Source organism: Trichoplusia ni, chromosome 1 (genome assembly GCF_003590095.1).
Source record: "Trichoplusia ni isolate ovarian cell line Hi5 chromosome 1, tn1, whole genome shotgun sequence".
Lineage (NCBI taxonomy): Eukaryota > Metazoa > Arthropoda > Insecta > Lepidoptera > Noctuidae > Trichoplusia > Trichoplusia ni.
The window spans coordinates 7,063,463-7,088,539 of record NC_039478.1 but is presented as its reverse complement, the minus strand read 5'-3'; the positions used below and the strand labels follow the sequence as shown (position 1 = coordinate 7,088,539).

At 34.4% G+C, this 25,077-nt stretch overlaps 2 protein-coding genes across 5 annotated transcripts; both read right to left on the bottom strand.

The window, feature by feature from the left end:
- Positions 1 to 80: 80 nt before the first annotated feature.
- On the bottom strand, positions 81 to 4,112 carry LOC113492492 (vesicular glutamate transporter 2.2-like). Of its 2 annotated transcripts, none has more exons than XM_026869972.1 (12): positions 4,022 to 4,112; positions 3,792 to 3,944; positions 3,323 to 3,429; positions 3,017 to 3,146; positions 2,791 to 2,887; positions 2,457 to 2,674; positions 2,217 to 2,372; positions 1,986 to 2,121; positions 1,710 to 1,837; positions 1,313 to 1,423; positions 487 to 611; positions 81 to 271 (listed from the first exon to the last, which is right to left on the bottom strand). In XM_026869972.1, the coding sequence occupies exons 1-12, from the start codon at positions 4,046 to 4,048 to the stop codon at positions 163 to 165; spliced, it is 1,497 nt and encodes a 498-aa protein (XP_026725773.1). In that variant the 5' UTR covers positions 4,049 to 4,112; the 3' UTR covers positions 81 to 162. The 2 variants fall into 2 exon arrangements, with proteins under 2 accessions (XP_026725773.1, XP_026725779.1); XM_026869978.1 differs by having other exon boundaries at positions 83 to 271; positions 2,791 to 2,875.
- A 523-nt stretch (positions 4,113 to 4,635) lies between these two features.
- Positions 4,636 to 24,106, bottom strand: LOC113492466 (sialin-like). Of its 3 annotated transcripts, none has more exons than XM_026869937.1 (7): positions 23,855 to 24,106; positions 10,991 to 11,117; positions 10,672 to 10,765; positions 8,827 to 9,072; positions 7,192 to 7,497; positions 6,304 to 6,825; positions 4,636 to 6,042 (listed from the first exon to the last, which is right to left on the bottom strand). In XM_026869937.1, the coding sequence occupies exons 1-7, from the start codon at positions 23,880 to 23,882 to the stop codon at positions 5,806 to 5,808; spliced, it is 1,560 nt and encodes a 519-aa protein (XP_026725738.1). In that variant the 5' UTR covers positions 23,883 to 24,106; the 3' UTR covers positions 4,636 to 5,805. The 3 variants fall into 3 exon arrangements, with proteins under 3 accessions (XP_026725738.1, XP_026725730.1, XP_026725722.1); XM_026869929.1 differs by lacking the exon at positions 23,855 to 24,106 and adding an exon at positions 23,462 to 23,672; XM_026869921.1 differs by lacking the exon at positions 23,855 to 24,106 and adding an exon at positions 12,032 to 12,144.
- Between the last annotated feature and the right edge of the window lie 971 nt (positions 24,107 to 25,077).

Below are 25,077 nucleotides of genomic sequence, written 5' to 3'. Positions count from 1 at the left end.
TTATGTTATGTAGTCAAAAACTGCATTTGTACACCACTCGCAGTATAAAAATTTTAGGAGATCTGTTCGAAAATTAACATGCTCACAATTTCGAGAAACTTTAACTACTTTTTCATAAGTTTGTGTCGGAAATTCAAAAACATTTTAGTACAGTTAAATAATTTATTTTGGTGTTACTTTTGCGAGCGATGATCGAACACTGCCTTCTTCTACCTCTGTTATATTGGACATAAGAGATAAAACCGGCTGGACTACATATTTGCGCCTAGGCCTGAAAATTCAGTGTTCGTGTTATGTTCTATGCGCTACTACTACTACCTCTTAAAGTAGACGAAAATTGAGAAAGTGAAACGACACTACAAAAGCGTAAGTACGGCTATTATCCATCACGTTAGTACGACTTACTAGCTGCCCGCCCTCCAAATACAGATCTACTCAAGACTTACATGTACAAAATGTCCAAGTTATGAAATGTAAAAAGCTTACCTATCCCGTCGTGTGTGATTCCATGGCTGTACTTGAGTCTCACCCCATACAAGGAATATTACTCCGCTCAAAAATAATATTAGAGCGTGAAAGCACCAGATATGCTTCCAAACGATCGTCACATTCTAAACCAATATTATAACAAATTATTTAATTTTACTATTTCTAAACACTTATGGGTGACTGGTACTTTGCACTTAGCTGTCTTTCTCATTAATATCTAGGTATATATAACATAGGGGTGTATATTATTTATACCATTCAGGTAACATTCAGGTATTCAATATTCTGCGTCTTAAAATTATTTATTGTTGTGTGCCGATACCAAATAATCTCTTCAAAAATAAAATTGCTTTTTGAGGACTGCAATTCAAATCGCACATGCTTAGCACACTTGAACGGTCACGTTTAACCATGAAACTAGGCACTCATATGCCTTGAATAAATAAATACTAACTTGAACTTATTGTAACATATTTCGATGTAACGATTAGGCCACGTCCCCATATGAATAGCGTATCTAAAACATAGCCTACTGTAGAACGATTACCTAAGAATTGCACATACAGGTTGTGGTTTTAAAATAAATTATGCTTTGTTCCACAGAAAGCACATGATGCGACCATAGTTTGCGGATAGAATAACGCACGCGCGTCCCATAGTAAGTAGGGTAGATCGTAGGCATTTGTTTAAATTTTAACGGTTTCCATCGTGCAACTTCCCTATTCACCTTTACCTACTATTAATGAGTTCCATCCCTGTTTGTCTCTTGCGATATTATAGGAACTTGTTTAAAGGGTAACAAACATTGCAATACAATACCTACCTTAATCTTGTTTGTTACTTGTCCAACGCCTAATGATACTATTATACCAGAAGTGTTTCCAATAATTTTAATCACAGTGTTTATAGAATTCACAAACGCTGGTGAAAGTTCCTGAAACCGTTAAATTACCATAAATAAGCTTTTTTCTCTTAACTTTATACTATACTGACCTGCGACTGGGGCAAGACCTTTTCAAAGTCCTTTATACAAATCCCTATACTGTGCACCTCGTCCCGTTTTGCGAGTCCAAGCAAAGCGTATCATAAGTTATTTTCCCCGTTACATTAATCTACCTACAAAAGTTACCGCCACGCATATCGAAGTAGCTATGTGCAAATTCCTCTCATAATATCTATTCACCACACGTTTATTTCGCAAATTATTTTGTTAAACGTACGTAACACAAGTCCAATGTCAGGTCCATGCCGGCGGCAGTAAGTCCCACAGCTATAGTAAGTAAGAGCGGGCCCGGGGCTATTGGAAGCATCCAAGATATGCACACCACAAGACCAGGAATCACGTGGGCTAATTAAAATAAAGAATTAGTTTTGGCGCGCACATAATTTGCCGTCAGGTAAAGTGTTTGTGATTCTAATTGTCGTCCGAAAAGTGTCCAGCGAAACAACTCTCATATTAATAAGTCTTGTAATGATAAATAGAATATATTACTTACACAAAAAAATGAAATACTTCCTCAAATGAGTCAATCTTACAACTCGTGGACTGTTTCTATAGTAATGAAACGTCTGAATAAGGATTGTCCCCAAAATTAAACGTATCAGAAATGGCAAGGCTGTGAGTGCTGAGGCCTGCAACAAAATTCGGAAGAAACCGTTTTTCCTCTTGTTATATAAGTACAAAACAGGTAGTTTATCTAAAGTGAAATTGATATAAATATACTAACTGTATAAATACTGTATCGCAGGACTTTAGTGTAATAAAGTGGTCCGTGAATACACAGAGAAATAATCATCCATGAATACCCAAAATTCAAAATACAAAGTGCCCAAAACGGTATTGACCTTAGAATCAATCTCCAAGGAGCTTGGGAGTTCGTCAGCTGGAATAAACAAAATTAGGAATTTAGACACCTGAAAACTTCTCAAAACAAGAGAATTGCAATTAAATTTTGGATTGTACTTACTTTAATGGGGAAAACATTCCCTATCGTATTGAATAAATAAGCTAGTTCCTCGTCTGAAATACAAGGATGTTTTTTTGGAGCATCGGTGACTACTAGAACCCATAAAAGAGACCACATAATTTGGGTTCCACCAGAGATATAAAAACCTATCGGCCATCGGGAATAGTAGTGCACACCTGCGCACATGAGGAAGGTGCAAAACGTCCCCGTCGTTATACCTGATGAAAAAGAAGTGTTTTTTTATTAGAACTTTTTATGCTAAGACAGCAATTGATTATCTAATTATTATGCAATTTAAGTTTGAGAACAGAAACTAAACAGTTGTGTCACTTACCACAATAAGCCCACATAAAATGATTTCTTTCTATCGGTGGGACCCAGTACCTCAGCACCTGCACCATGCTTGGCTGCATCGCACCCTTAAAGAAAATCTATCAACTCAGCTCATAAATTTTTAGTCTATTTTTGAGATTAGGAATCCTACAACTTAAGCTTACACTTGATCTAATTTTTCTTGCGTACCTTTAGTGGCTCGAATACTTTATAAATTAAATACTTACAGCACAAAATCCCTTTATGATCCGCACCAAAAATAGCACCCAAAAGTGATAATAGGCGGCAGCTGGGGTGAGGCAACACAAGACTCCTGACAGCATTCCGGCGATGCCCACAACCCACGTTGGACCTAGCCTGGTAAGTATTAATCACGATTTTGACGCTTAAAATGAGGGATGTAAGATTGAAAGTTCTCTGACAAACGCTGAGGGTTATGATGGGCTACCGCGCTACGCCATCAAAAGATCATGTCACAATTTCATACATATGATTGCTAGAACTCCTGCGAAAGAGAAGAGAATCTTACTCACCTATCACCAAAACTATGAAATATTGGGAAGCAAATACAATATCCTATATGATAAGCAGAAAATAGTTTTCCAACTTTTGTATCATCCCAGCTTATTATGTCAACAATCTGAAAAATGTTGTTATGTGTATTAACCAACTTAACACGTCGATCGAGTTTAACAATAATTATAATTATTATTTTTCATTGATTTTGCAATATTAGGTATCGTTGATATTGAGTAGTAACAACGAGACGGGAGTTAAAATTATTGTAAATTTAAAGATCTCACATAAATAATACAGAATTTTGGTCTTATGTGAGATTTGAACCCACATCACTTCTCACAGAGGAACTCACTCGTAGCATGGCAACTGGACGAACGAAAGGACAACTAATATCCAATACATACTCGTACAACTACTTGTACGTCCTCTAAACTCATCACTGAATTAGAACAAGAAAATATTAGTAACGCACATAACTCGTACCCCGGTTCTCTTAACACAACACTTGATGTCCAGGTTGTCGTTCTCTACAATATCATCTCTATTCAATACTTGAGCCATGTCAACAATATGAACGCTGAGGTTATATCGGACTACGTATGTTAGAAAATACCCCAGAAATATCATTACTCCCACCTAGAAAGTAAATTAGGGCAATAAAGAAGTATTTTCTTGAACTCATCTGAATATGCGTTATTGAAAACTGTTCTTACTATAGCACGTATCCTAATTTTAATCATCACCAATGCCAAAATTGTGTTCCAAATGCCAGCGTACGAATGTTATGTGGGGTTTCGTGACCATACTGAAGTGTTAGTCTTAGTATTTAACATATTTTTTCAACTATGGTTTGAGTTTTGGCTTACTTATATGCAGTATATATCAACCTCATGTATAATCCTGGATGTCGTGGTGGCCTTATGGTTCAATGTATAGTAAAATATTTACAAGTCTGTACCAGTGTTACTTAAAGTGATATGTACTTTCCTAATTATTCCAGCCATCACTAACAAACGGTAGAGGGAAACATCATGAGAATCGGCATCCAATGAGCTAGCGTGATAATAAATGCATAAAACTTCCTTATAGGGAATTGTCCTGTGTCCAACAGTAGGGTGCTTATAGGCTGGTAATGTAGTTACAGTCCTGGCGCTGTTAGTAGATGATTCATTATTTCATTGCTAACAATCTTATCAACTTTTTCTTCAAAGCTTTGTGCGAAAATTTTCCAAATTCAGTTTAGTGATTTTGTAGTAAACGCGTAAAAGACCTGCAGGTAAGTTACATATAATGCTTGTAGGAGATTCATAAAAATAAAACTAACAAATCATAATTGACATTTATTTGATTGGCGATGTTTTAAATAAGACAAATAAGAATTTGTGTGTCCATTAAAATATAAGTTACTAAATAACTAGCAAAACACACTATTCGACAAATAAACCTAGATACATTGATTTAAAACCAAATTCATAACTACAATCTCCACTCGTATATAAAAGTGTCATTATATAACTCTATAATTTCCCTATAGGTACATTCTCCATTTCAAAAGCTCCCCTGTCATGTCACGTTACTCTGTAAAACTTATCTAATTAAGGCTCTACATTTTCGACCTGCCTTCCAAATATTTCAAAATTCAAAAAACATTTTCGTATGATTGACTTCAAACACTGCTTTCTAAATACACATTGGCTTATCCTCAATTATCCATATTAAAAACTGATTAACAGTTCCATACTTCGTCCTATAAAACTATGATTATTTATTTTTCTTGGAAGCTGCAAGTTCGCCGGCCTATCATAGGCAAGATCAAAACTAGTAGGCTGTCACACAGTAAATACAGCCATACAAATCCAGTACCTACGGGGCCAAACCAGAGCGAGAATTCTTTCGTACAAACGAACTATAAATAAATTTAATAATACCACCGGAGCAATCTCCTATCTACCATACGAATAATTACCATTACATTTTTCATTATAAAGATCACAGCGATTACAATGCATTTACATTATTTAAGATTTACGTCATCATATAATTTTATCAATAACTAGGTACACATAATATACGTATAGAAAATAAATAATCCATTATTAATACTCATCAAAACGGCACAATATTGTTACATCTAAACTATGATAAAATGCACATTCATGTCAACACGAGGGGTCTACTGTAACAGCGTTCCTGACTACGGCGTCCGATAAACGCTAAGAAATTTAATTCTTTGTGAACTTACGCTATTGCACTATTGTAGAGTCCCTGGCTTCGGTAAAGTAGACATATGTCCTAAAAACTACATAGTATTAGGTATTTCCGTATTTCTGAGATTGGGTAGTGAAAAACATTTTCAATTCCGTCTATAGCCTATTATTATCTAATCCATTTATCACATTTTTGCAGTCCACCTTAGTGTTTGCATCAAAACTCTTTTGATGCACAAAACTACATTAGAGATTATAATATTGCCACTCACTAATATAAAAAATCTCATTTACGTGGTAACGTTTAGAGGAGTTTCTCGTATTTCCTTAGCTTCAACATTTTTTGGTGTAGAACCATTCATTTCCTTGAGGTCCCCGTTGGTTTTGTCTTCCTTTCCATCTTTGTCATCGGGGGCAAAGTTCCAAGGTTGAATGTTGCCGGTTCCGAAGAATATGAAGAATATCGCTGATATTATATAGACTGATGCACCTACGAAGAAAACGGGTCGCCAGCTCTCGAAACTATTCTGAAAGTCAAATGTTTACTATTAGCGCGTAACTCGTTTAACATAATATTTATGATGAGAACCTTATGAACCTTATAAAATAGTTACGTGTATAGATTTATGATTAAAACAATTTAATGCCTCATGATAATAGAGAGCCATAGTATTTGTGCTGGGAATTAAATAAATTTTCTATTGCCCTGTATGAAACTTCGAAATGAATGTTTTGTGAACATATTTACACAAGACTTTCTAAAAGCAAGTTAAACAAATTATATTTACCCCTGAGCTTGTAAAGTAAGCTGTGATCATAGGCGTGAAAAATCCAGCCGTGCTTCCCACACAGTTCGCAATTCCGTACAAAGTTCCTGCGTAATTAGGTGCCAGGTCTTGGTGGTTCTGGAGGTTAGTCAGTGTCGCCGCGCCGTTGAAACCCATGGACATCGTGATGAGAGATACTGACAGCGCCGTAGAACATCCAGCGTATACCAATAATACTAACAACACACCGGGGAGGATATGTGAGAAAAGACAGAAGAATTTCCTTATGATAGTCGTTGACATTAGCTTCCGCGCTAAAATGAAATCTCCAACGACTCCAAATATTGTCGCCAGGAACAGTCTCGCTAGGTAAGGTAAAGCTGATATCACACCAGCGGCTGACAGCTCGAAACCTAACACGCTTGACACGAACTTTGGTCCGACAGTCATTATGAAGTACAATCCCCAAAGGTTCCCGTAGTGGAGGATGACCATAGCCAAGAACGGGAAAGATGTTATAATATTCTTGAACGGCGGCAAACCCTGAAAGCAAAGAATAAATTGAACTATAATTGGATGAATCAACGCTATTATCAATCAATATTTCAGTTTCAATTAGCGAGCTCAGAGTAAACCTACTTGGAAAACATTTACTTTTCACATATCTGCAATTCACTTAACATTGTAGGTGATGTAATGGGGTTTTCGTTTCATATCCGACAAGGTACTGGAATTTTGTACTTGTTGATTTGAACAACGAACTTGATAAAATATTTACTAAAAATCGTACAACATTTACTCACATTTCAATTAACATGAATGTGAACAAACGTCTAGCGAGAATTCTAAATGTAACTTTACTGCGAAAATAACCTTAACACGTCAACGACATTGCCAATATTAGCTCACCTTTGATTTTTTGACCTTGTCGCCTAGCGCGTCTAATATATATTTCCTCTCCGCGTCTGTTATTCGGGGATGGTCTACGGGGGTGTCCGCTACGAGGTACCACCAGAAGACGCACCACACGAGTGTCAAGACAGCTGGTACGTAGAAAGCTGAAGCCCATCCGAATTTCTCCATAAGCGGTCCAGTTAGTGACCATGTCACGACCGTGCCTAAAGTTCCTCCCATCATGGCGCTCACGAATTTACCCTTCTCAGCGGGTGGGGCCCATCGCGCCACCAGCACGTGCAGCGACGGATATATAAAACCCTGAAATGTAGAACAATTATTTACCGTTTAAAACGAGTTTAATTAAAGTATCTTGTTTTGGCGGTGCCAAACACCTTTGCAGATGACATCTAATAACAAGACTTAAATTATGTGGTTTATATAAAGGACCGGTCCAGTAAACATAATAATACTGATTTCTAAAGTTTTGTTAATATTAGTACTATTCCATTCTTAAAAATAAAGATGAAGGATTTAAATATCGTCATTTTGGATTACAGCTTAAATAAATTGTTTTCTACACCTTCTAAAACTTTGTACCGCGTTCTTAAACGTGACTACTTGTAATACGGTTGGAAACTGTAAATAACTAATTTAAAACAGGCTATGGTCTGTCTGTATCTCCCTGTAGTTGCTTCTTTTCCCTACAGATCCTGACGCGAATGGGTAAACTCCATGAGGTCGGCGGAGCAAGCTCGGCCCGGTCAGGGTCATTGTACCACTTAATACTAAGTATTTATGACACCCGTTATTCTTAATTTTGCGACTTGGGACAGTATAAGTCGCATGATAATTCCAGTTTTGTCTGGATAACGAATCAGGAATGAAGTCTCAAGAGTGAAGTCAGAATTGAATCCAGTCATTATGTTAATGTGCACTAAGTATTTCATGATAATTAAATAAGGTATTAGGAATTAAGGCTCGGATAGGTATTTGCACTATCAGTGGTGTAATATGAAGGGTAAGAGCTCAAAGGAATTTGCTTTTAAGAATTGACCCCATAGGGGTGAGTTCGCATTCGGCATTTACTTTTAATTAAAACAATTCTTTAAAACCAGTTTATGCCATAGAGGTAGCATTAAAATATTCTAGCCGCGTTTCTACTCCGCACGGTTTCACTCGTGTTATAAGTGTGGTTCTGCGGTCACCAACCCGCTTACCCAACGTGCTGATTATAGGTATTTACCAATGTAAATAAGTAAGTATAATCTTCCTATTTTTAAGACATGCCAGATGTGGGATTTTAGCATGCTTAGTGTCCAATGCTATGTAAGGGTTAGGGCAGATGCGCGAAGCTTTAGACTCCCGTTATTCAACAGGATAATAACTATTTTTATGAATGTCGGTCCAGTCGACGAAAAAAGTAATATTGCGTATTATAGTTTTTTTAATTAGAATAATAAGTAGCTTTTGTTTATTATGTAATATGGTATCGGACGAACTTTCATTAACTATCAATTTACGATGCAACTAGACGCCATTCATTAACCTTAAATTCACATTCCTATTTCCATATTTGACCATTAACCAATGAGCTATTCGATCTGTTGCTTAACTTAGCTTAACGTAAAATGTTCTATGTAAACTTACCCCAGCACAGCCTAGGAAAAATCTTATAACAACTAGAGCTATATAGTCCAGGTTGGCGGCTACGGGGCTCAAAGCTGTGAGTATAGCACTTGCGAAGGAGGTGACGAGGACGACATAGCGAGGACCCCAGCGCTCAGCCGCCATGCCCCCGATCAGTGACGTCAGTGGGTAGCACCAGAAGTAGGAGCCGAGGATTAACGCTTGTTGCTCCCCTGACCAGTTGAATGACGCACCTCCTGGGACAGTCTGAGAAAGGGAAAATATTGAAAATTATTAAACAAATGTATGATTCAAAATATAAAATACTATTAGCAAGGTGAAGTTAATATACGAGACGTGGACCGGATGAGGATAGCACAAGCCAGCGACTGAGAAGAAACCGTTTATAATAAAAAAGCGATAAACAGAAGCATAAAGAAAATATTTTGTCTGTTTATTTCATTAAGGACAAGCATTCTTTGGAATAAAAAATCTGTAAACTCTAGACTTTCAAACAATATCTACTCTATTTAAACGACACGATTGTATAACAATGACACACGGCACGTTCCTATAACTGACATACCAATGTGGAAACTTTATTATGTAACGAGCAAGCATAACTTGGATGTTATTATCATTACAGAGAGTTGAATCTATGGAACGTAACTACACTAGTTTTAGCCTAGTGGTAAGACCGCAGGACTGTAAAGTCATGGGTCTCGAGTTCGATCCCAAGGCACGCACCGAAAAATTTTGAAAATAAATGTATCAGCTTCCGTGTTTCGGAAAGCACGGAAAACTGCTGGTCCTGTGCTAGATCTAGGAGAGTAAGGGAACAGAGAGTACACCTATGTTTTCGACACCAGCCGTCATGGCCGAAAAACGGTTCGGATGTTATTACTACACTGGGAACTACGATTTAAGGCCACTGTTCAAGAAAAAATCTGACTGATATCGAAGCTTTTCTTGCAGTCGTAACAATTGGTAACTGATTTTCCTCAAACAATAGCAATTATATAAAACTTAAAAGTGAAGATTTTCCTTTTGCATTATGCAAAGAGGAAATCATGCTTGAGGTTGCTTTTGGAACGTGATCTGCTGGTGAACAGATCGTGCTCTTCATGAGGTGTCACTCGGAGAGATTTACCATACCAGGTTAAGAATATAAAATAGGTACGAATGCATACGGAACAAAGGGTTTCAATGTAATTTCCCACGAAATTACCATGACATGCCAATGGCAATTTCAAAATCAGGAAGGATCTAACCTGGACTAGTCATTCTTAAATAAATAAGTGGAAATATGTGGCTCGACACGAGGTCAACAGGAAAAACAAGGTGATTAAAGGAGTAATATCTATGGTGATTCTCTCTCCTTGAAATAGACTTATTTTATTTGAAAACCAATGCCGCACATTTATGTTTTTCATTGAAAATAAACATGCAGATAATAGGGAAGACAAAAGCGTCGCAATTTAAGTTCGTAATTTATGTATAAATGGTCTTTGAAAAATAATAGCTCACAGTAGTTGCGTAAAGATGGAATTATCATAATTTATTCAAACTTCAAAACAAAATTAGTTCCAATATTAGGCTACTTCGACGTTAGACCGAACGTGATGAAAATAAGAGTTCTTACTCTAGATGGCAAATGGCAAAAACAATATGTATATTTTGAAATTAGTGAAATTACTATAAAAAAAGGTTTAACATATCCATACCACAAAAATCCGCAAGAGACTGTCATATCACTATATTGCTCTAAGGTTTAACAAGTACCTCACTTCATTAAAGCAAGGATTTCCCTTCCATATGAGTATACTTAATATAATAATGATTCTAAGTAACACATTTAATATTTACCTTAACATGAGCCGCCTTCACATCAGTTCCGTCCACATGACGTATAGTTTCATTTGTCACCACGTCATCTTTCGGTTCGCACTGAGATCGCGATCTGATAAAGCATACAACACAAATTAGTTACGCCAGTCGATTACATGATTGTGTAGTTTTAAAGAACAGTTTATTCCGCGCAAAATATTGATGCATCAAAGATATTACTTATTCTAGAGTATTTTCCGCAGTAGTTTAGTACAGTTTCACGTATTTACAAAGTATTCTAATTCGGCATGTGCGGAACAGCCTTGAGTTGGTATTTGCTCTAGGAATATTGACTTACGTATAGTTATTCGATGTTTGAGGAACCATAGCGATTAGATTGAGACTCATGTTCACTCGGAGCATATAGACGACCCAGCAGCTTGTGAACAGCATGACCCACAGGTTGAAACGGACGGGGACGACATCTGAGAATTATAAGAAGGCAACGTTAGTAAAAAGTCAATTTCAATTTAAATATACATTTTAGGTCCTTTAGTAGATTTCTTGAGTATAAAGTGGTAGCCGAGATGATAAAAGTAAGCTTAGACCTTCCAGCACGTTTGGTAAGTCTGCGGAACAGCATCTTTTAAATTAAGATGCATTGAAAAAAGTGTGAAGGTGTAGAGACGATGTAGAGAGTGAATCTTTTCCCTATCTAAACCGTGTTTTAGCAGGTGGCAGAAGACCTCCGACTTTGCAAAGAATTAACGTATAATCATCAATGCTAATGGGAATCACTTCTACCTCCTCATATTCCGAGCGATTTGTTATGATACGGTGGAAAACTATTGAGAAATTAATTTTGGCCATGTTATTTATCACATCGGAGCAAAAAACTAATCGAAAGCTCTGCTCCTAATTATCTTTGATGTGTTTCAAATACCTAGAATCAAATGAATAAGACCTACTATAGAATAAAAATTAAGAACGAGTCTTGCTAATTAATCTGACACTTATTTGAGTATGCTAAAGAACAGGTTGCACAGTAAACTTGGCGACATAGGAAATTTTTTATGACCTAAAGCATTACCGAAACGGTTTCTTGCTTTAGGTACATCGGAACCCCAAAAACGTGCATTGAACTCTTGAATAAATTATATTTTGAAACTTTTCCATTCAGTTTTAGTCATAAGATGTTGAACAAGACTGTCCAAAATTAAGCTGAGTATTTTATTTAATTGCAAATAATTATAAAATAATTGTCAATGATTACCATTATTGTGCTCTTTCTTGTCTTGGTTCCATAAAAAAACTTACTAAGTGTAAGTTGTTATATTTATAGTTTTAAGCATGAAGATCTATAAAAACAACTGCAATTATATAAGATAGTATTGCCAACCTGTTAGTCTAGATTTCGCTTTTCCTTCTAGGCCAGAAGAAATACCTTGATCCGACATATTAATTATAGATAATATTATAAAAAATGTAATTAAATATACCTAAAAACACACAATTTCATAAAGTAAACTTGTCAGAATCATTTTTTTAATTCAATATGTCAAAGGTCTAAATAGTTTTCTTCAAAAAGTTAATTGATTGGATATTTGTGCGAGCGTTATTAAGTAAAGATGCAAATTCTAAGATATTAATTGTATCATATTTCTTTTATTAAATATTTATGTAGCTTTTTAAGGCATTGAATAAGAGGATATTATTAGGTGAGACCCTGATTATAAAACTGGTAATATTATTATATACACCTACAAAGTTTTATATTACTAAGTCTACGAGCCACTATCGCCTACGATTACGCTACGTTGAATAAAAGCCATAACAACAGCACGCATATTTAAATATGATATAACTAAGAAGTATGTTTTCAAGGATAACGTGAAGCAAAAAAAATAATTTATTTTATGTGTTTTCAATACGACATGGTTTGGCCAACCTTCGTATATCCTTGATGTTAAGTTGTCAAACGACGTAACATAACGCTACGTAACATATACGCATAAAAGGAGGTTTGTTTATTTTTTGTTTAGGAAAACCTTTTTTGTCAAAACCTGACAATACAAACGCGAACACGTTGATAAACGTTGACAGAATTCAAGCAGTATTTAAACTTTTTTTAGAAAACTTTTATATACTAATGACTACATTAATAAGCCCATTAACCGCAGTTTAGCACTATTCAATTTGATGGTCGACGTCTTCTTAATTTTAAACAGTGACGGAATCAATAAAACGACAGTATCAAAGCGTAGCGCATAATAATCACGTGTCTCACGTTTTTGACTGGACAAACGTTGATAAGTGTATGCAGGAAAGTCAGAGGCCTTGCTGTTTATCGATTATTAACCTTATCACTTTAAATATAGGCGCGATATTTGGACTGTTTGTCATCACCTTTAATATGGACTTTTGCATCCAACTACTTATATTCCCTTGTATCGGACAAGACTGCCAAGGAAGCATTTTTATAGTAAAGCTTACCGATTTTTCACTTTAGGTACGCCAAATTCATACATTTCCATTTCAGCTCTGATCGTTCTGTCTAGCAGAATAAAAAATATTGTAATTGCTGCTATTCAAACTCAATTCAGCAATTTCCTACCAGGAAAAACTAGGAAATTATTTCAAAAGGTTAGGTTCAGTAGCCCACACCACGTTAGATTGCCATTATGTCGGCCACCCTACCGTATATAATCGCAACTAAGTTAAATATACGTCTGCCTACTTAGCACTTGCAAATGACACATAAACTGCTCCTACGAACATGACGTTACGAAATATTCATGAAATTATTTCCTGATTTCAATTATCATTTGTTTTATGTCATCTTCACTTTGTTTAGATTTTCTTGTCAAAGATTTCTCGTTTAATTTGTCGTCATCGTTTATGGTCTTTGGATTTATAATTGTAGGCACTTTGTTTCTCATGTTCATTTGTTCTTTGCATATTTTTATTTGCTTAGATTGTGAACCTTAACACACGTATACCAAAAACAAAAGCAACGTAATAAATTTGAAATGCAAGTCACAGGATTACACTAAAAACTATTTAGCAATGCAGTTATTAGGCCGAATAATTATAATTAGTTACCACAACAATTAGTTTAAATTGAAGTTTTAAGAACGTCTGCGGTTTTAATTAAAATTGAAGTAACTGTTTACTTCGAAATTTCTATTACTTAGTGCATATTAAAGTACACGACACCATATTTCAACCGACTTTTAAAAGATATAGTCTCTTAATTCCAACGGTACTTTTTTATACACGTATACACCGAGATTTCTAGTCGGATTTTACGTGTTTCTGTACCATTTAAGTTGTCAGCAGTCACAATAATATTCAAATAAATACATAATATACGAAAGATGGAAATAGTGAAAATCCTACACCTGACTTGAAAAGTTGTAGGATATTATTCATATTTTACCGTTTTTATAATTCTGAAAGAAAACAAGACACGGTACGTTAACGAAACACAAAATATCCGATTTATGCCATGATGTGGAAAAATAACACAATGTAAAAAATACAATAAATTAGTAAAACATTCATTTTGATAAAAAATCGAATAAAATACAATTTTTATCTTAACATTGACAAAGGGAAAATGTGCAGAAAGCAAAGCACAGCAAAACATTACTCGTAGGTCTCATGTTTTCTACAATTTCAAATCTATACTCTATACTAATATATAAAGCTGAAGAGTTTGTTTGTTTGTTTGAACGCGCTAATCTCTGGAACTACTGGTTCAAATTCATTAATAACAAAAATTCTTTTTGTGTTGAATAGATCTTTCATTCAGGAAGGCTATAGGCTATATAACATCACGCTGCGACTAATAGGAGCGAAGATACAATGTAAAATGTGGAAAAAAACAGGGAAAATTATTCATATTCGAGGGCTTCCGTTCAATAAATCCTAACTTATATCTTCTAACCACGCGGACGAAGTCGCGGGCAACAGCTAGTTAAACATAGAGAGAAATAGATATTTAAGACGTTACTAAGAAAATAACATATTAAATATTGTCGATAAGCTACGCTACAGTCAAGCAATCATTTTAAATTCAATCTCATAACATAAAATTACATCACGTTTATTTTTATTACGATTGTAACAGTAACTGTTTGTATTATGTATTTTCACAGCTGTTGTCGTCGCTACATCCCTGAATTACTATATAATTACGATGTCTGTTAATAGTTTTGAAGTTCTGTGCAGTTAGACTGAGTGCAGGTTCTTACTGCTACATGAGACGTTTAGAGTACTTTAGAGTTTCTAATGAATTTTTACTGACGAGACTTTCGGAGAATGAATAGCATAATTAGTAGTTATGAGGAGGGAGAGTTTTGGAACCCAAAAGACTAACAATGTTAATTTTCTAAATCTAAGACACCACTGAAAATTTGTTTGTAATCGAAAATGCAGAAGTGAAAAAATGTTGATAAACAGCACTTGTTCGTACTACCAGTGGGAAAAACTAGATGCTTAATATTTAAACGAAGGTAATAATATGCAGAACTCTCATATTCCTACCGAAGCTAGAAAAAATAATTAAGCAACACCTTAATTTTTTATATACATTTTTTGTACACCATTAACTACACACAATTGGTCCCTTTTTTGCTATTTTGATACAACTGTCAACAAAATGATGAGGTATTTTTGGACGACAAAGTGTACATCATTAAACCACGACCGCTTAAAGATTCAACATGGACAAAAACTACCGACAAAGCAGAAATAAAGAGCTATTGATAGCAAGCAATGGAAATTAGTGAACCGTTCAGTTGACATCATCGGGGCATTCACCACCCAATAGTAACAATAAAAGACATTATCTTCGTAAAGTTAGTAACAAATGTCCATGAATACTCATTAACTTCAGTAACTTAATGTATGTATATAGTAACGTATTAGGATTAGGAAAGGGAATTATTTAGAAGCTCGATTTCTATTATATACTTCTTGATGGTCTACCAAATAACTCTAAAAGGAGAGAGAGCGCCTTGGAGTATGCTATCACAGTTCCGCACTGGTTTTAAATGACTCCGAAGGGTAGCGTTAGGCCCTTTGACATGATTGACATTGTCTTAAAACAATGTCGATACTTAGTACATAAATCTGATTATAAACTATGTTTATGGTCTTCGTCAAAACCAATTAATACCAATAAATTCGATGAAAAACTCTTCCTCTTTCGGTAAATTTTCGGAAATACACCAAGGGCGTCCATCCGATTACATCTAATCACCATGGTCCAATGTCATGGCATTTTCAGTTCGACCTCGATTACGCACAGGTTTGTATTTTATTTCAATTGTATGGATACAAAGTATTGTTAAATGTCCCATGAATAATGTCAAATCAAAGTCAAACTTATCCGACACTTGTATTAAAAGCCTGTCACCAATATCCCTACAATTTAAGATGTGTATTAAATTATTTAAATTAATGCATAATGAACCGTAGCCAAGCCAAAAAGTTTGCATAATCTTAAGATAAGTCCTGAATACGTAATCTCAAAACAAAATTAAAACAAGCCTTCTCGTAAAGGTTAATTGATGCGCTCCTTATAATAAAATAAAATAAATCAATTAAGATTGTGCAGGTAACGAATGATACTGAAATAGGATTTTGGGTATTTGATAAAGGTCTAAAAATAACACAAATCATAAACAGCCATGTGTTTATGTTGTCCCGGAATGCTTTATTTTATAAGGTGGATCATTAAAAAAAACATAACAGTGTTCAAATGATCATGACAATTGGTAAGGTACTACTACTTTCAATAAAAGTAATACAAATTTATCTTAATTTAGTTATAAAGATGAATTTGTATTTTTCTGTTTTAGACCATTAAAGCCACATATTATTAATTGACAAAAGGTCAGTGCCCCGCAGCTTTTTATTTTATTTTTAAGATACCAAGATGAAAATCGAAATGATCACAAAAGTTTGCTTGAACTTTTTATGAAGATTCCACTTGAATGTTGATCATAAAAACATTTAAGTTCCCTACTAATAATACAGCAATATAATATATTTATTCTTCTTTAAATATACTAAAAACCGAACAAGTTTGTACGGTCGTATAAATTTTATTTGCAGTCAATTTAGTTAACATTGTAAGAGTTGTTTCTATTTATACCATTGCATGTCAGAAGTTAACGACACGTTACTTTTCATGGTAAGTACTATCCAGTGGATACGTAACCGCCGTGCAAGTATGTGCATCGGCATGCAAACTCTTAAATGTTCTAGCCATAATAATAAAAACAAATCAATCGTTTTGCTCGCGGCGAGATAAAAATCCTATAAAATCACGTTCAAGCAGCTCCGCTGATCGGAACCTCGGCTTTGTGCGTTGAACGAAAATTCTTTATCGTCAGCGTCCTTTCTTACCGTCAACATCGGCGAGTATTTGATAACACGGGGGCGACGGTCCGTCAAACCAAACCGACTGTTGACATAACTAGCATGTCGCTCGATACGAATGAGTCGCTCCAATTTCACAAACATCATTCTTCTATGTCTTACGGTTTTCCACAATTTTATCTGATAATCATGTTAACGGAATAAATATACACATTGTCAGTTATAATTCTAGCCTTTCCTGTGTCGCATGTCATATTGTATCACATGTGACGAACAACTTAATGATATGATGAGTCCTAGAAGTCAGCAAATTAGTGGAACGATTAGAGAACCTTGCAGCGTCGCTGAGCACATAGAACCTTCTTACTAAGTTCAAGTTTATCATATCTTTAAGTGTTTAATTTAGTAACTACTTCAACGAAATAAACTGGAAATAGTTTGACAGACGCTAGAACATTCTAGAGTTATGTTTACCAAGTCAGGTGTAGAAAGCCGCTCTACCTAGTCATGGTTTATTCCAGAACAATTTGTAGCGATAGTTATTGCAGCGCAGTATGTAATGGTTTTACTAGTCGTAAAAGTGAAGGTATGCGTAAAACTTAAATCGCAAAATCAAAATTAATCAGATATTTTACTTGTACAGCAGTGAGTTCTGATAACAGACTAATCAATTTCGGTCGTTGAACAAATTAAAAATGACGTTCGAGGTATTAAAATTACACATTAAACGCTCTATTATTTGAAATTAATTTGACCGTTGTTGTTATATTTCACAAACATGCGTTGGCAACACTTATCTACACCAGTAAAATAGTTCCGCGGTACATATTTCTGTTACCGTAAACTTTTACTACTTGTTTATAATAACTTCATTCGTAGTGTTCTTAAACAACATGGTGTCAATGACACATACATTACACATATAGAAACTTTCATTTGACAACCCGATCGGCGTGATGGCTTCGCATATAGAATCCATATTTAAAAAGTCGTTCTGTTGAAAATGTTTTTCACTTTCAAGTTAATATTGACGCTTTTAATTGGTATAAATCTTTAAAGCTCTTAAATTCTCTTAATATATAATTTGTAATAATCTCTTTAATTTTGTAGCAAGAACTGTTTGTCAAATAAAAATGTCTCAAACTGATCACACATCACGTCGAACCGAGATAGGGCGCAGTGTTGTTGGCCATCTCATTTTTTAATTGCACCATTTAATAATTTTAATTAATAGTTATTAAATGAAATTTGCAATTATCATGATATAATCAGTGTTTAGAGTGTTCCGCGTTTCAGTTTTCTTTAACATTTTCCTTGAGATTTTTAAATCTTGCAAAAATATTTTTTTTTAGACAATAGACAACATAAAAAAGCACTTATCCGATTTTTTTAAGAATTCGATCAAGCGAACATATTGTTTTCAAGGCTATTTATATCCAGTGTGATCGGTTTTATTCCTTTCATTTTCTTCCAAGAAGATAGCAACGTGTGTAAACTCCAGACAATTCTATTGGATTCACTGTCATTTTAACTGGTTTTGTAATCAATCAAATCTATACTAATATTATAAAGCTGAAGAGTTTGTTTGTTTTTTTGAACGCGCTAATCTCAGGAACTACTGGTTCGACTTAAAAAAAAAGTGTTGATAGTTGAATAGACCATTTATATAACATTACGCTGCGACTAATAGGAGCAAAGATACAATGGAAAATGTGGAAAAAACGGGGAAAATTATTCATCTTTGAGGGCTTCCGTTGTGTGCACTGCGAAAACGGTCCAAGATCTTCCAACCACGTGGACGAAGTCGCGGGCAACAGCTAGTTAATAAATGAGGTAAAAACAAATAAATTTAGCTGGTCCTGACTGGATGCGGAAGGCGGAAGACTAGGTGTTGTGGGGCAACTTGCGATAGGCATATGTCCAACAGTGGACCGCAATATACTGAATTGTGTTGAGTTGATAAACAAACGTTCATTAACAAGGGATAGACATTTCATTAAGAAATGGAATTATATTTCTAATACCCACCTGCAGTAAATAACATCTACTTTAATTTGTCACGGCAATCTGATTTTCTAAGAAAAATAATACTTTACAAGGACTAATGAGCTAGAGAAACCGCTTTACCACTACGCAGTATGCTAATTCCAAATACCAAATACAGGATCGAGCAAAATATTTGCTTACGATAATAATAGCCTGTGCGGTACATTATTAAAATTCGTACACAAAAACTCGACAAGCGATGCTATCAGCGTGAAATATAAAATGAGAAAAAACGTGTTCCAACCTTTTTTCTCTCTAACAAGTTTTTTTTTAAACTTAGCAAACAAGGTATCTACAATATACAGACGACAGCATAGAAGTCATAACGTGCCTCCTTCAAGCCTTACGTTCATTTTACAAAGAAGTAAGTAATGCGAACTATTTTATAAAGTAGAGATAAAAATAGAATGTTATTTGCGTCGATGATGAGAATAGAAAACAAGCCACAGGAAACAGATCAACGTATTCCCGACTGACCTCAGCTGATGCAAGTTGTACAAACATGTGCAAAGCCATATTTATCCCCATAAAACAAAACACAACTAGAATATAGAGCCCGTTTGAAATGGAACTAGATGTCAAATGTGTTTACGTATTAAAAAGCGGTTGGTAATGGTTTCATACCATTAACCTTTTAACACAAAAACATTCCTTTTTGTCCGTAGCTCGATAAGAAGTTGGAACTAAGTATGTTTTTTAGCAATTTGTTATTTTACACATTTGTATGTATACGAATGGATATGTTTTGCTCACAGATACACTTACCACCTCGTCTTAAAGTAATATTATTGCAGTTGTGTAAGGGAACCAGTGCTACACGATGTATCTCCCCGTCTCTCTTCCACAACTTAAATAATATAACTTTAAGACGAAATGGTAGTTCCCGTGAACTATTTTGTTATCCCCTGAGTCATATGTGAACATGGCAATGTTTAACTATTGTCTCTATTGTCGGGACAGCGAAGTTATTACCTGTCAAGAGTATGTTAATCTAAGTCTGAACTTAAACGTGTAGGTTGTTATTATTTTCCTCATTTCACAAAAAAGGAAAACCCTAAGATGCCATTGACGTCATGATCATAGCAGATTTAAATTTCTCTAGTGACGTTTACTGTTATTTTATATAAATGGAGAAGCGAATTCGTCTGACATAACTCACATTTTGCACAATATCTCTTTTCATCATGCGAAAGGATTTTTTAAAGTTCACCCCTTTAAGGGTGATAAAGGAATGCAAAATAAGTACGAAACTGACATTTTTTTGAAGTTAGATAAGGCAACAACTTGTGGAATTCCTTCCCTCTTTAAATAGGCTATCCAACACAATAACACTTTTCAATTCAAACTAACTACACACGTTAGATAAAGACAAAAAAAAAACACTTCCGCTTCTTAACATTTGTTACTAACGATTGATTTATTTAACGTGACTTCTCAGTACCAGTCAACACTAGCTGTTACTTCGAACGACATAGAAACTCAATCCATATTTATTTATGCTGGCATCCTAATAAATTAACAGCTAGATCGCTACCGGGTTTCAAATGAGTAAGTATTTTTCCTACACAGGATTATTTGAAAAATGTTATCGATATAATTTATATTAATGTTAAATTCCCGAGAGTATTCCTAGTTACGTCGCAATCAACAGAAAATTCCCTCATGAATAAACGAAGGTGCACATTATATTCTACGTTAGTACCTACAACATATTTTTGTAATGAAGTAGCTAGTGACGTATCAACAGGCTGTCGTTAGGAGACAGTTTGAAATTAACATGACAATTAATCGACTAGATATTGGTAACAATCAGGTTTTATACCAACATCTAATGATCGTATAATTTGAATAATATGATAATTCCCATACTCATTCTACTATCAGTTTTATCACAACGAAAATAATACAGTAATTTCCATATTTATTTAATAATGCAGGTCTTGAAGTAATTATGCATCATTTATCACAAAAATATAATTATTTCTTCATCTTTATACACACCTGTCTATTACGCTTATAATCATTTTGTTTGACATGCAATTGAACTACGAATCAATTAGTTTACATTATGCAGTCTTTTACTCTATTATGGGAAGTGATAAATAAAGACGTGTGAATTCTCATATTCCACCATTATATTAATGCATAGACAATAGCGTAGTACGTACCAATTATATAACAAGTCATACAAAGAGATATAAATACTAATTGTTACACAGTTATACTTTCTCATAAGTACATAAACTTTGATACATATATTAAAAGACGAAAACATTCAACTATCCGACCCTAACTTTTCTAGAGAACAATGTTACGTTGCATTGGAAAAGAGAACTTCACATGTACGGAACTGATTTTCAACTTGGATGAATGGACTGGTGGGAAAAAGAAATGGATTTTGTTATGGTTTTAAAATGCTTTTCTGAATAAACTAATAGGTATATTGGACGACCTTCTATTGTTTACTTACATTATAATAAGGCTGTTTTCATTCAAAAGTAAGGAATTACTTTAGTCTAGTCGCATGAGAAACACATGCGACGAGAAGGTTGTAATCTGTGTTGATATGTCTATGTACCCCGCCAGTACTTTTCACCCTGTTGCACTCGGTAAATATATGCGATTTGTCAGAGTTAGTGCTCGGAGAAATGTAACTTGTCTACAGGCCGAGACACCATAGCTAAGCCATCTTATTCGGAAACTCTACCAAATTAGTGAAAACGAACATTCAATAATAACGATAATGAAATAAAAATGAAAGTGATAAGTGATTTTAGGTAGAGCACGTTCCTCGATATTTAGAATCAATTAATTAAACTGCTAAATTAAATCAAAATCGTTTTTTTTACTTATCGGTAATTTATTTAGTTGAAAATATAACAGAATAACATTTTGTATATTAATTACTAATAATACTATTCGAGTGGAGCATAATAGTTCTTCGAATATGTGTATTTGCAAAATAAACCTCAAAATGTAAGTAAAACGAACCAAATTTTCCCGTTTCTGCCTTGTGATTATTTGTGCCTTGTGACTCGATAGCTATAGTAGTGATTTAAAACAACTAAAAGACCTTTTCACCACCAAAAAAGCAATTAGTGATTGAACGGAAAAACAAATGAGCCAATAAAGTAACATAATTCGATACTTATGTTTTCTAGCAAAAAAGACACACTTAGTACCAAGAACTAGATATTACAACATCAACACAAAAACAGGCTTTGGGTTTATCCAATAACCAAGATCATAATGTATAATAATATAATATTTTATCGTATCTATCGAAGCTAAGATTGAAGAAGATCAATATTTTGAGCTCTATTTAAAGGACATAAGACATATTTTTTTGCCAAATAAAAATATGTGTAATATACAAACGTCCCTTTGTCGGGCGTTTAGTCATAAGTCACCACGCTAGATCACTGCGAGTTGGCGTGGCTATGCCAAATATCAGAGAAATATTTAAGCAGTAATGTGAAGTATGCCTTACTAATAGATATTTATTATGGCTTGAACTTGATTTCCATTGTTTAATAGTATTTACCGATGTATGTCATTACTGACCCGCACATTTCAATAAATATGAGCCATTTGTAAAAAGTTTAATAGGAGTAGGTAAAATTGCTGTAGAAAATAGCAACACATTTAGTTCAATTTTGTTATCCGGAAGTTAAGGATATCGTGAATCGTGATAGGTATTTTTCAGCCCATGAAGTTTCCTGGACAAAAGGAATTTGATGTAATTTGATTCAAAATCAATATCTTTCGCAGAGAAACGACAATAAAACTGTTTAACTTTTATATAAAAATAAAAATAACATGGTTAACTTCCAAATTTTTTTGTAGGTCGGCTAGCTGTGTATTCTAGGCTTTTAGTCCCAAAACATATTTCATATATAACATTATTGGTCCGACCTCACATTTGAACCTAAACCACAGGATCGAAAGTTGGGTTTCCAACCGCAGAATCAACCGGAGGCCAAGGATCAAGTTTGACAATTTAATTGTTTATGAAATGGTTCTTTATTAAGTTGGGTCAATCAATCGACACTCCCCAGTAGGGATTAGAATGAATCTTCTACTTCCAAGAAATATGTTTTGGCAATCTGCATTGTTTAGCGGCTGATATAGTGTTACATGTGCTTCCATACACCGTGAACAGAAATCAATTTTATCGTCTTTTTCCATAAATTTCTTTGAAGCTTAACTTCTTAATTGGAATTAAGTTTTAAGTTATGCTCTATAAAATACTGGTAATGAATTGGGGGCTTTTACGAGTAAGCTAGTTTTATTCGACTATTTATTATTAGGTACTTTACATAATGACGATATCATGCACAAAACATTGTGTTAGCAATATCCGATAATAAATAATAGTTATCATTTTTCATACCTCTATGCACCATAATATCAACGAGATAATGCATCTTCTGACAAGCGTAACTAGGATTGCTCGTAAATACCGCACAAAACAAATAAAAGCAACATTTTGTGTATACATTTCCGTTATTTATTGTTTTATTATTTCGTTAATACATTATTTCCGTGCACACACTTTTCACTCGCTTACACTCATACCTCACAGTAAGGTTTATTTATTTATCTAAAAGTAAATAAATGTCCAAATTTTTTACAGCCTTACATATTGACTTGCGCTACTTAAATATTATTTATTAGTAGCTTCAAATTTCTTATCAAGAAACTCTTCAGATATCAAAGAAATAAAAAAGGCGGGTAGTTTAAAAAAAGTGAAAATCGGATATGAAAAAAACCATGGAGTACTCACCGAAAAATTTAATAAAAATCACTGCCATTTTTGATGTTTATTCAAATTGTATTACAGCCAATATATCACAATTTAACTGTCACTCTAACATACGAACATGTTGCGAATTAAACGGTACATGACAGTTGGGTGGTAGCGGACAGATCGCGGCGACAGCGGAGTGCGGAATAAACAAGTGGCCAGCCGACCGCCAGCGAACTACGGACGTTGTTTCATCAACAACCACGGAGGAGGCTTCGAATCACACTATCGCCGCACTTCCGTTGAGACAAATGTCATGCAAATACTGTACACATATCGTGTTTTTTTTTTCTTTTCGACTGTAAATGGAACCTTAGCGGAAGAAACTACTCTTTAAACGTAGAAGGTTTAAACGATAATACGCGATGTTATGACGAATGGAATACAGTGCGAACATATATTATAATCACTAATACTCTGATAAACTTTTAAACTGACGCAACACGCTCATTAATATGTATCAATTTAGGTTCTTTCTTAGACACGACTTTAAGTATCTACTCATATATTATTTTTAACCAGTAATTCATTCATTTCTATGCTAAGTAACGATATATGTACAATAGCTCGCCATGTTTTGATATGGTCTGTTTAGGGAGTTCCACTCGTAATAAAATACTGACTTTCATAAGCAGATTTTCCTTCAACTAAACTGTTTGTCTTCGTGTGTTAATATCAGCATTTTACAAAACTTTATCCCGATTAAAATTAATAACAAGCCCGCAAAAAAACACAAAGCCAAATTCAATTACTTCTTATACTATTAATTTCTAATAGCATAACATTAATTAAATTACATTAATAGTGATTAGTTCTTCTTAATACCCGTGAACAACACAAAGAGCAATTAATGATAGTGATGTGTTTTTGTGTATTCAACGCCTTAAAATATTTTTAGAGCGAATTCTGTTATAAGAGTAAGATATCAAACATTATTATCTGAAGCCCCTTTTTTTTTGGCCCTAGAAGAGGTGAGTGTTGACTAAGCTTATTTAGATAAAAACTTATTATTTACTTCCCAACGACTATATATTATCATAGATATTTATAAGAGCATTTTGCTGATATTCAAATTCGTCGTCGTCTATTCATATTTTAATTTTTTATCTCTGGGCATCATCTTTCGGTTACTTTTTATATATCTCATCTTCATTTAATATTGCTTCAGGATACCACACATATATTATTAAACATCAACTACT

Bases quoted from the DNA above. Each gene is read 5' to 3' on its own strand.
- LOC113492492 (XM_026869972.1), bottom strand. From the start codon at position 4,048: ATGATTAAAATTAGGATACGTGCTATA. The intron at 3,945-4,021 runs GTAAGAACAGTT...TTTACTTTCTAG, and splicing joins AAATTAGGATACGTGCTATA to GTGGGAGTAATGATATTTCT. The intron at 2,675-2,790 runs GTAAGTGACACA...CTTTTTCATCAG, and splicing joins TTTTATGTGGGCTTATTGTG to GTATAACGACGGGGACGTTT.
- LOC113492466 (XM_026869921.1), bottom strand. From the start codon at position 12,089: ATGTCGGATCAAGGTATTTCTTCTGGCCTAGAAGGAAAAGCGAAATCT. The intron at 9,073-10,671 runs GTAAATATTAAA...TCCCTTTCTCAG, and splicing joins TGAAGGCGGCTCATGTTAAG to ACTGTCCCAGGAGGTGCGTC. The intron at 6,826-7,191 runs GTGAGCTAATAT...CTTTGCTTTCAG, and splicing joins ACAAGGTCAAAAAATCAAAG to GGTTTGCCGCCGTTCAAGAA.